At 40.9% G+C, this 12667-nt stretch overlaps 1 protein-coding gene across 1 annotated transcript in view; it reads left to right on the top strand.

Annotated features, from left to right (window-relative positions):
- The window catches only part of ush2a (Usher syndrome 2A (autosomal recessive, mild)), a 360158-nt gene that overhangs the window by 305247 nt on the left and 42244 nt on the right, over nt 1-12667 (top strand). Inside the window, exons 74-75 of the mRNA XM_047364117.1 lie at nt 7276-7493; nt 7572-7708. Of these exons, the coding sequence (XP_047220073.1) occupies nt 7276-7493; nt 7572-7708 (355 nt within the window). The remainder of the gene's footprint in view (nt 1-7275; nt 7494-7571; nt 7709-12667) is intronic.

Here is a 12667-nt window from a genome sequence, read left to right as displayed (position 1 = left end):
AACTAAACGCAAACCGGATGGAATAGCATGCTGCTGCAAGATGTTGTGGTAGCCATGCTGGTTCAGTATGTCTTCAATTTTGAATAAATCCCCAACAGTGTCACCAGCAAAGCACCCCCACACCATCACACCTCCTCCTCCATGCTTCATGGTGGGAACCAGGCATGTAGAGTCCATCCGTTCACCTCTTCTGTGCCGCACAAAGACATGGTGGTTGGAACCAAATCAAACTTGGACTCATCAGACCAAAGCACAGATTTCCACTGGTCTAATGTCCATTCCTTGTGTTCTTTAGCCCAAACAAGTCTCTTCTGCTTGTTGCCTGTCCTCAGCAGTGGTTTCCTAGCAGCTATTTTACCATGAAGGCCTGATTCACACAGTCTCCTCTTAACAGTTGTTCTAGAGATGTGTCTGCTGCTAGAGCTCTGTGTGGCATTGACCTGTTCTCTAATCTGAGCTGCTGTTAACCTGCGATTTCTGAGGCTGGTGACTCGGATGAACTTATCGTCCGCAGCAGAGGTGACTCTTGGTCTTCCTTTCCTGGGGCGGTCCTCATGTGAGCCAGTTTCTTTGTAGCGCTTGATGGTTTTTGCCACTGCACTTAGGGACACTTTCAAAGTTTTTCAAATTGTTCAGACAGACTGACCTTCATTTCTTAAAGTAATGATGGCCACTCGTTTTTCTTTACTTAGCTTATTTTTTCTTGCCATAATACAAATTCTAACAGTCTATTCAGTAGGACTATCAGCTGTGTACTGTATCCACCTCCTGTACAACACAACTGATGGTCCCAACCCCATTTATAAGGCTTGAAATCCCACTTATTAAACCTAACAGGGCACACCTGTGAAGTGAAAACCATTTCAGGTGACTACCTCTTGAAGCTCATCAGCAGAATGCCAAGAGTGTGCGGAGCAGTAATCAAAGCAAAAGGTGGCTACTTTGAAGAACCTAGAATATAAGACATACTTTCAGTTGTTTCACATTTTTTTTGTTCAGTATGTAATTCCACATGTGTTAATTCATAGTTTTGATGCCTTCAGTGTGAAGCTACAATATTCATAGTCATGAAAATAAAGACAGCTCTTTGAATGAGAAGGTGTGTCCAAACCTTTGGTCTGTACTGTATATACATACATAAAGTCTTTATAATGTTTCCTCAGGTAAACGTATACTCACCAGGCTCCACAGTGTGTGTGAATGTGCATCTGTGTTTGTTTGTGTGTGTGTGTATGTGCGTATATTTATATATATATATATATATATATATATATATATATATATATATATATATTAAAGCATGCTGAAGGTCGTGGTCTGCTTGTTGACCAAAGAGTGTGTGATCTGTATGCAGGGTCAGACCAGACTAAGCCCTTTAAGTCCTCGGGAAACAATCATTAGCATAGCAGCACACATACGCCCCTCTGACACATCTGGAATCCTCCAACTCAGGCAGACAGGGACTTGGATAAAACGGGAAAATGTCTTTCTTTCTCTGCGCCACACACCTGAAAGCCTGCACAATCAAAGACCAGCGGTCTTACCAAGGTAACAGGATGCTTGCATCAGCCAGGAATACAATGTTTAAGACGTGATGCTACATTTTTTATTTCGGTTCCCCAGAAACTAAGGGTGTTTTATTTTCAAAGCACTAAAAGGACATCAAAGTTTACTGAAATCCGTTTAGAAAACTAACAAGCTTAACATCATATTTGAAGTAAACTACTTAACTGGTGCAAATAAAAAACAGCTGGTAATATGCTTGTGTAGAGATAGTGATGTGTTTTGTCAGTCCAACAAAAGTATAAAAAATAATTGAGAGCTATGGGTATTGAATTTCAAGCACAAATCTTTTTACATTCAACTTGTGTTGAAGCATTTATGTGTGTGCTTGTAAACTAATTTCTTTCAGTGTGTGCAGGGCAGATAAATGTTGAGATAATGTTATTTCTGTTAATAATCATGCAGACAGACAGAAAATAATGTGAAACAGGTTCCATGAAAGGGAAATCTTGAAACTTGTCATGTTATACAACATGAAAATGAAAACATGATGTTATGTCTCCATGTCTAATGCCTGGGTCACAGGGCAAGATTTTAAAATTGTTGGATGAATTTCAAAACACGACGATAAAAAATCTTAGATATAACAGGTTTGGTCATACAGTATGTGGTGTACAGCCACACTGCAAGCACAACACACAACACATGTACAGACAAATCTCCCAAACCCTCTCAAGATTAAATGTGAGTTCACAGTAATTCCCCTCCGTGTTTCTATCACCTTGCTTTCTGATTGGCTACACTTCACATTCAACAGGCTGCGTGCTCGTTTATCCTCAGGGAACACCCCAACAATACAACATGTTGAACATCCCCGATTTGAGGTCAGAGCAGTCCCGACGTCCTTCAGAGTGGACTAGATCATACTTAACACACCACACAGTGGAGAAATATCTCATAAGATTATCTTAAGAGCCATCACGATGAGACTAGGGCATGTTGGAAAGGGACGATTGAGTCAAAAATCAGCATGAAAATCAGGCTTAACCTAACCTTTGACACCGGAATTGTTGAAGCATTAGTTTTATGCAAAAATAATGCCAAGACACTATGCCTAAAGAAAATTTTGTTTAAAGAAAAATTAACGTTTTGGACAAATTGTTTCAATCTTCTAAACTCATGACCTTCCACCTACTTTGACTTCCTTTGTCCAGATCAGATTTGGCTTTAGAAAATTAGCTAACACATCTTTTTTTCCATGCTGGTGGCATCCTGGAATCCATAAGATATGAATGTTTTTATATCCTATTATTATTCTGAAAAGATTTGTCTGAATGCCTGTCGGTATTTAAGTTTCTCTTATATGGAAAATCTTATTTTCCCAATTAAAAAAATTCAGAAAGCTTTTAAATCATACACGTTTAGTCCTAACTTTAAATATTATTACATATTTGGAACTTGGAATGTGAAAATAGCCCTACACAGGAGATAGTATTTTGGCTACAATAGTAGATTGTTGACATTTCTGGTCTCTGTCTAGTCCAGGGGTGTGCAATATGTGGCTCATTAGTGACCTTTAATATTAGCCAAAAATGTTGCCAAACAAATGGCAGTATTTTGATATGTGAAGGTAGCAAAAATTATAGGTTAAGCAGTTTTCTGTGTACTTTTCTACAATGTCTCCATATAATGGCGGGGGAAAGCTTTCTATAGCAGTTATTTTTCTTATTAGGCCCCAATCTTTATTTTATATTGAATGTCCTAATAAGTTTAAATATTTATTCTGTTTTAATAAAGATGTAGTTTTGTTCTAAAACCTAGAACAAGAAAAAAAGTGGTTCTTTAATCTTAAAAAATTAATTACAGGTATTTTCTAAGCTTGATAATATTATTTTCCAAGTTGCCATTTAGCAGCTCGTAGTCTTCTGCTTGATCCGGGACCGGTTCGCGGGGGCAGCTGACTCGTTTAGAGACACCCAGACTTCCCTCTCCCCAGACACCTCCTCTGGGGGGAGCCAAAGGCGTTACGAGGCCAGCCGAGAGACATAGTCGCTCCATTGTGTTCTGGGTCGTGCCCTGGGCCTCCTCCCGGTGGGGCGTGCCTGAAACACCTCCTGAGGGAGGTGTTCAGGAAGCATCCGGTATAGGATGCAGAATTGAGGAGATCCTCGAAGTACTCCTTCCACTGCCTGATAATGTCCCCAGTCGAGGTCAGCAGGTCCCTACCCCCCACTGTAAACAGTGTTGGCGAAGCACTGCTTCCCCCTCCTGAGGTGCCGGATGGTTTGCCAGAATCAGTTCAAGGCCAAACGGTAGTCCTTCTCCATGGCCTCACCAAACTCCTCCCAGGTCCATGTTTTTGCCTCTACCACAGCTCGGGCCAAGGCACGCATGGCCTCACGGTAACCATCAGATAATGACAGCATCCCTTACTGCCGGTGTCCTCAACCGGGTTCAGGAATTGCCACTGCGACAAGCATCGCAGACCTTATGGCCACAGCTACCGACGGCAGCATCAATAATAGATGTGGAGAACATGGTTCACTCGGACTCTGTCTCCAACTTCCCCGGGAATCTGGTCAAAGTTCAAAGGCTCAGCCCCTCTCTTCACCCGAGTGTCCAAAACATGCAGCCGAAGGTCCAACAACAAAGTCGATCATTGACCTCCTGTCTAGCGTGTCCTGGTGCCAAGTTCACTGATGAACACCCTTATGCTCCTGGAAGGACTGGGAGTATTGCCCACTCCTCCCAGTTACGCCTCTCCAGGTGTCACTGTCGTTTCCCACGTGGGCATTGAAGTCCCCCAGTGGAATAACGGAGTTCCTGGGAGGGGCACTATGCAGCATCCCTGACAGGGACGCCAAGAAGGCTGGGTACTCCGCACTGCCGCTCGGCCCATAGGCCAAATCACAGTCAGAGACCTGTCCCCAACCCAAAGGCGCAGGGATGCGACCCTCTCATCCACTGGGGTAAACCCCAACACGAGACGGCTGAGCTGGGGGTGTTCGGGCCATCCATTTTGGTCGCACATTTTGACATGCGCAGCTCAACAGACGTCGCAGCTCTGACGTCACTGGGAGCATAAACCGGCTGAGATGCAGAGTTTCGTTGCCATTTCCCGCCTGTCTCACAGAACAGCGTAACGGAGGCGCATATCTGGAGAGACAAAAGCTCGCAGGCGAACTTTTGCTCCACAAGGCCATTCCCGGAAGAGCTTGAAAGCTGGAAATCTGTCTGATACGAGATTTATTTACCGATTGAAGACCACGCCGACACCCGGCGCAGGTGGAAACCCACAGAGGTTCTATGTCCAAGGAGATGAGTTCAGCCTCCTTGTGTAATGCAGTCGACCTACGGTTCATCTCCTCCCCTCCTGGACGGATGAGAAATTTCCTTTTTTTTTTTTTTCCTTTTTCTTCAGACCTGATCCTCAACCGGTGGAGAGCAGAAATCAACTAGTAATTTTGTTCTTTTCATATTAAACCGGATAGGTGCATTTGGAAATCTGGGCAGGATGAGGCAGTTAAGGTGATGTAGGATCACCAGTAGTTAATCTAAGGTATTAACTTGTTGCATGCAGTACTGATTGAATTATGTTATGCTGAGCTGTGTTTTGATTTGATTTGGTACACAAGCGCTGCTGAATCGTGCATGGTTAATGTTTGTCCGGCTGATCTCAAATCAGCCAGGAATTAGAAGTTGGACTTTTAAAAGTTTTTCATTCGAGGCAACTGCGGTCTGGGCCTCGCCCGACCACTCTTTGTTCCAGTTTTATTGCTGGAGATTTTCCACTGAGTTCCCGCCTCAGAGTTTTATGACTCTTTGTCAAGATTTGGGGCATTCAGCTGCTAGAGGCTAAAGGGGCGTGGCCCCACTGTTTTATCAGCTGATTGCTGCAATCGAGACATCAGTACGACAGGAGGGTTTCTCTTTACATTTATCCCAAATTGCACATTTTGTCCATAAAACTGCTGGTTTGATCTTCATAGACATTAAATGCGCATATATGTTTTTCTTTTATTATCATTGTTAGGTACGCATTGCTATTCCCTTTGTGTAGAATAGTGCTTGTTAGTTAGGTGAAGGTTTTGGACCAGAATAATGGTCTATCAGGATTATTTGGCTTCAATAAATCTTCATATATATAATTAAGAGAAGTGTTTGTGTTTATTTTGTGCAAGAGTGATTTATCTGTCAAAACAAGGTCGAAGTTCCCCCACCTTCGGTGAAGTGGTTGAATAAACAGTGACAGTTGGTGGTTTTGGTTAATAATTTGTAATTAATAAAGAGCTTTGAGCCCATAATCACAACACCAGAGGACATCTCTGATTTCTATTTGTAAGTAATGATTTTTGGTTAAGAAATTAATTTTTTTCAAATTATGATTTCAAATTATAATTCTTGATGAATATTAATTAATCAATAATCATAATCCTTACAGGGGCAACAAGCAAACCCACCCTAGCATGCTGCCTCTCCCCACGGGCCACTCCAGAGTAGAAGAGAGTCCAGCCTCTCTTAAGGAGTTGGGTTACAGAGCCCACTCTATGCGTGGTGGTGAGCCCAAATATTTCTTGTCGATATCTCTCGACCTCCCACACAAGCTCAGACTCCATTCCACATCCCTAGAGCCACCCTAAGCATCCGGAGATCGGGCCATAGAGGTCTCCACCTTTGTCCGCTGCTCGATCCTCTTTGCACCAGTCCTTCATGGTTCCCCCTGTACGTGTTGGGCCTACTGGGGGATGGCCTCGCGTCTCTCGCCACCAGGCACTCTCCTATGACGGTAGGACCAGGGTGGGACCCCGGCTCCGCCTCCTGGTCTAAAAAATGTGTTGTGGGTGAAATAATAGAATCCATTTTTTGTTTATTGGCTGGGTAGTGTGATGTGGCTCTTGCGTTACCCCAAGTCTACCTTTGATTGATCATGGAGCCTAACCGACATTTCCCCCCCTGGAGGCTTCTACTGAGAAGCAGATCTGGGTGGTGAATCAGTCAAAGAAAGAAAAAACAGGAAACTTAGCAATATCTTTACCTGATTAGTTCAGAGAATGGTCACCTGTTCAGATTCAGTTGCAATAAATCTTTTTGTTTGCATCATGTGCAGTTGTCTATTTTTATGTTAAATTTTGCAAGATTGTAATTTTATCTCTACACTTTGGAGGTGCTCAGCATCTAGTAAGTGGCTTTTAGTAACTTTCATTAAGTGTGTCACCCAGTTGAGTCTGAATCCAAAGTGTGGATGAGCTGTCAGTTTCCAAGGGACCTCTAAGCAGAAATGCAGTTGGAACAGAAAACCAAACTATCCCTCCAGCGAAGAGATAGATGAAGGTAACTGAACCACAAGAGCAAAAAAACAAGTTGGTTTATTGAAAGAAAATGGCATCTTCTGACCCAAAGTAAAGGACTAATTCAAGTTCTATTCCTGGTTGTCCTAGAGTTGAAAGCCCAAAGGTGGCTCTACATTTATTATCCTAAATAATTCCTAATCTTGAGAAATACACAAAAATCTCCTGATTCTTCTTTAAACGTGTGATACAAATCACTCACTGTGAGGGTAAATCATTTACCCTCAGCTTTTAATAGATTGTGAGATTGACCAATTTATCAACCTTTAATATAGTTTAAAGTTGCTTAATCACACCAGCAATAGAAATATACATCCCAATAGTTGCTTGTGTGTTAAAACATTAAATCTGACTGTTCGCATTTGACAAGATCCAGGAAAAATAAACAGTTATGAAAAGCCTGTCTCATTGTTTTTCACTATAGGCGACCATTAGGAACCGAAGAGGAGCTGCTGGTTCTTATTTGGTCCAGTGGGCCCCTTGAATTTGTTGATGCAAGCCCCACTCTGCAACCATTCAGCTTCTTCCAGTACAAGGTTCGCGCCCACAATTCCAAAGGCTCAGTTGTAAGTCAGTGGGCTCTAGCCCAAACATTACAGGCAAAGCCAGAAGAATTGGTACCCCCTGTTGTCAGACCAACTGGTAAGTTTATTAAACCATTAAAAATTGTTTTCATATTTTTGTATTTAATCCATGTAACACATGCTTTTATGTTGACAGGTGCATATTCAGTCCAGTTGAGGTGGAGTGAACCAGGAGAGCCCAATGGTCTTATTTCCCATTATAGACTGTTTTACACAAAACAACAGCTGGACCCAACTCTAAACTCAACTACTATTACAGCTCTCACTGTAGAGGTAAATGTACATCCGGCTTTGCATTATTGGTCATAATAAATTTGTTTTTTATTGATATAGATCCTCCAACATGCAAAATCACAGTTTTCACTAACTAAAAGAAGAAAGGTCTACGGCAAGAACACATTATATAATTTGAGATAGTGTGTCATCTGCGATGCTTGTGAAGAAATTTAGACTCTACCTGTGGTGCTTTTGCCATCTGTTTGCCAGCAAGAGGTCTGAAGACACACTCACACAGACACATAACCCATCACCTGCTATTCTCCAGGGTTCTTACCTCAGTTCTGTGCCGTGCACCATGCTCTAACATTGTGAATAGGTAAAGTAGAAGCAACCAAATGCGCACACACACGCACACACCTACAGATACTCTGATACACTAATACAGCACTTTAGCCCATATATTTCTGTTAACACCTGACATCTACGCTCAATATGACTTGGCAGCTAAGTTCACCCACAGCTCCATTGAGACTCTTGGCAACCATAGTTGGCCAAGTCTTAGCACAATGTACATCTGTATTGATACCCAAAACATTGTATAATTCTACTAACATCTGGCTGTGGAAAGGAGATAACAAAGGAAGAAAGTATTTAAATTAGATTAAATAAAAATCCAATATGACACAGAAATAAGATGGCAAAAGCAGTCTTTTACAATGTGGTTAAAAGTGCAGTTGAAAGAGAAGGTATTTAACTGTTAAAACAAAGACAAGTAGAATTGTTAGAAAAGTTTAGAAAATTACACACTGCCTGGAATGGGTAAGAGGAGAAGGGAAAGAACGATTAAAAAGAAAAGTGAATCACAAAGAGGGGGGTTGAGACAGGCATGATAGATAAGGGACCGAGAGGGACGAGAGGTACAAGTATAGATCTATATTCTGTCCATATATGTGGCCTCCTCTCCCTTGGTGACCTTTGGCTTGTCACTCATAATTAATACAAGATGTAAATGGAGACCTTTCACCTTCTCATTGATATGGGCCACTCTGTGTTTGTGTGTGCGAGAGAGGCTCATTGACATGGCATAGACTCATTTTGGTGGTGGTCATTTGTCACAAGGCAGCCTTCAACACATTCACTCCAATTCGCAAGAATATACAAAGAAGGTAGAAGAAACAACAAAGTTTCCAGGCAGCTGGCAAAGAGGCTTGAGTTGCTCTAGTTCATGAAGATCTTGTGTTAAAATAACTACTAAATAAGTATAAGAAGTGTGTTTCTGTGTAAGGTAAGCAGGTGTATTTAAATATAAAGATCCCAAAGGTTTCCTATAGGATTTAGGTCTGGGAACTCATGTGGTCTTTGTAAAGAAAAGATTGTATTTTGTGTCTGGTGAACCATTTTTTGTTAATTTGGCCATATATTTTGCAATTGTCTCATGTTGAAAGACACCCAAAACAACTAGTTCATGTGTACATAGTGTGTTTAAATGGAATAGTGGATAATGTCTCACTAAAGCTTACACATGGGTACCCTCAGTATGTGTTGCAACTATATCAGTCTCATTAAATAAAATATATAGTTTTCATCAGTCAAATTTCAAATCTATTTTTCTATATTTCAGTGTGAAGGGTAAATTCTCATTTTCACAGGGTATTAATTGCACAACGCATAAAGGAAAGAAAATATTTTATAAAAAATATACCTAAATTTATTCTCAGAATTACAATAACACTCCAGTTGTAAACAGAATGATTATATTGCATCTATTCATTACAACATAATTACAAATGAAGCTGTTAGTAATCACACTAATGTAATTTTAAATGAATAAACAGGACATGCACAAACAAACATGAACTCTAATTTCTTCATAGGGATTTGTAAGGGAAATAGAAAGTGAATGTTTAAATTTATATTGGCTGATAAGGATTTAACTTTATCAAATAGTCTCTCTCCCTGTGAAAAGGTAACCTTAAAGTTTAAACATATAATTTGGATTTCTAAATTCCTGACTTCAGGGAAAGTTTAAAAAAAAAAAAAAGAAGAAGAATTCACCAAAAGGAGGCCTTCAAGGTCTGACAGGTTCTGACACCCGACAAGAGCCTGACATGACTTGGGACTTGTGTCACCTCTCAGGAATCCGGACTGGGTCCCTATACCTGCAGCTCTGAACATCCTGTTCCTCAGCTCACTGGATGGTGAATCTCTGCACAATATTTGTCAAACCTGGCCTTAAGGTTGTCTCTCTGTGGTAGCACTGGCTGTTTTCATCTTTGCAAAGGCAGTTTCTCTCTTTGGAATTCGGAAACACATTGTGAGCAGTTTGAAACACCGTTTTGATGAAAGATTAAAGAATTATGACAAAGAATAAGAACATCAATTCAAAACAAGTGGATCAAACATGTCAAAATCTTTAGACTTCACTGAGCTATCTGTTTCTGTGTGTATCTGTGTGTTGTTGGTCAGATAATCATGGTCCTCTGTTTCCCTTCTCATCCATCTCTTTTTCACACACTCAGCTCTCACCTTCGCACAGAAGTCAGAGTAGTTTTTGCCACGTCTATATGTATAACCTTATGGACAAAATAGATTGTAGCTTTCCCTCATCTTACTAGATATCCCTGGATTTAAGCAGTGCATTCCAGGTCTACTTCCACTAATACATTCTTAGCAGGGAAAGACAAGGTTGCATTCTGAGTTTTAACCTTATCCAGAATTACTTAACCAGCATTTAAATTTTGCAAAACATTTTAACAATCTCATTTTCTCAAATAGAAGATAATTTACTTCAGTGTAAGGTGACCAGTCTTGTTCAGAATGGTGAATGTTGGTATCTATGCACATGCAAAATTATTTTCAAGATCTGTTTTTGTGCGTTTTATAATGCTACAACTTCAATGCTTGAGGTACTCTTATTTCAAAGGTACAGTTAAAGGTTTCCATAATTGTGCCACTTGTGGTTTTGCTAAAAACAATTATTTCTGAACAAAGGACTTTTTTATTCAATTGATAAATGCAAACACATTAATTTCTGAGAAAGTATTGTTTTGATTAAATATTAATTTATTTTACTACACATTTTTAACAGAGGTGTCAACACATTTCTGAACATTATAAATCTTATCAAGATCCTACATGTTAATAAGGTCATAGTTCAGTGATCTTACTCAGTCACAGTTCCTTCCTTTCCTCTGACATGCTTCACTTTTAGTGTCCACCCTTTTATTCCTCAACATTTCCTTCTCTTTCTTTAAGTATTGTTTGAACATATGTGCGTGTCGATTTGGTATGTGTATATTTGTGTGTGTATTGATCTCAGACGGGGCTGGAAACCCTGCTTTGTGCCAGCTTGGCTGATTAATGGGGTCGTCTTGGCAATCAGACGGAATGAGGGTATGAAACGCAGGCAGCCTGGCTCGCTAGACCCCTACAAGCTGCCTGTCACACACACACACAAAGCTTCAAATAAACTCACATTTTCTTACAACCTTCTACCCGCTATTCTTAGTCTCTAAGTATGTGTGTTTTTATCTGATCACTGTGGTTCCTTTTCTTCATGTTTGTTTCTTTGATTTATTTTGACCATTTTGCCCTCACTGCTGTTGGGGATGCCACCTGAAACCTCCCCATAATCTTTCATATTTTCTGTGTTTTATCTTTTATCCTTCCCTCTTCCCACTCTTCTGTGCTGTGCCATGTATTTAGATCTTTTAACTCAGCTCCTCCTAGATGCTCCTAGATGAGTCATCTCCATAAGTCTCTGCCTACCTCTCAGTTTCCTTTTTCTTACGTTTTTGCCATCATCTGCACTTTTCTCACTCCAGAATTACCATCTTTTTGCTTTTTTACTATTTAACCCCTCTTATACACTCACAACTATCTCTAACATCGTCTGAGACTATCTCTATTTAATTTTCCTTTCACTCCTCACTTCCATCACATCTTTTGCTCTTTCTTTGTGTCTTCCAACACCACCTCCTCTCTCTGTTTCCTCCTTTACTTTGCTGTCCTCTCCTCCCTCCCTCGGCTCTTCCAGATGTTACATTGTGGCCCTTGGGATCACTGGTCGAAGGAGACCGTTGTCATATGTGTGTGTTTAAATGTGTGTTTGTTACATTGTGTGCATGCATATGTCTCAATATTGCTGCCTGGCTCGTGTGCATGCAAAGCATTTTTGTTTGTGTGTGTATGTGCAACAGTGTGTGTTTGCATGCTGTATTAATACATCCCATTGATCAGAGCAGGACCCCTGACAGTCATCATCCCTGAGAACCATCTGGCCGATGCCTGACGCTCCCTCACCCAAACAGAAGCTGACACCCTATTAATCTGCTGCTGCCATGCATACATGCGTGCACGTTTCTATGTGTTAGCAACTGAATCATTGAGAGTATATGAAAGACACAATGTAAAGGATTTTGTGTTGCATGCAGATTTTAAGCATATCTATGTTTCTGTGTGTATTAGTGCGGGTAAGTGCTTTAGATCCAAATGGCACGCACATGCACACCCCACTCCGCCATCCGCCAACAACAGCCGGCGCTGAAGGGAGCTGAAGGGTGCTTGGAAATTAAGGTTATTACACAAATTGAGCCATATGGTCTAAATATTTCAGAGCTGAAATTTACTAGGCAATAAAAATGGCCCCTACCTCGGTAATGGTGTAAATTACAGCTTAACCACCAGCGCTAATGATGTCCTTCTGTACGCCCCGTAACCAACCGTACATGAAGGACACATTGTTTAAAAAATACCCCAGGAAAAGCAAAAGAGAGGGAGAAAGAGGGAGAGAGGAGGGATTGGAAGAAGGGATTTTTGACAGAGATGAAATGTTGGAAATGAATGGAGAAAAGGAAGAAGGGGAAAAAGTAAAGGAAATTACAATTTGGGAAAACTGATAGAAGAAACAGGGGGACTAATTGATAAAGGCAAGGAAGACACAGAGAGAAAGACCTGGCAGCATGTTTACAATCTGTTAGTTTACCATTAAGAAACCGTCAGAGAGTGTGAAAC

This window comes from Girardinichthys multiradiatus, chromosome 4 (assembly GCF_021462225.1).
Source record: "Girardinichthys multiradiatus isolate DD_20200921_A chromosome 4, DD_fGirMul_XY1, whole genome shotgun sequence".
Classification (NCBI taxonomy): Eukaryota; Metazoa; Chordata; class Actinopteri; order Cyprinodontiformes; family Goodeidae; genus Girardinichthys; species Girardinichthys multiradiatus.
Note: the sequence above shows the minus strand (reverse complement) of the source record. Positions and strands in the feature narration are given on the sequence as shown.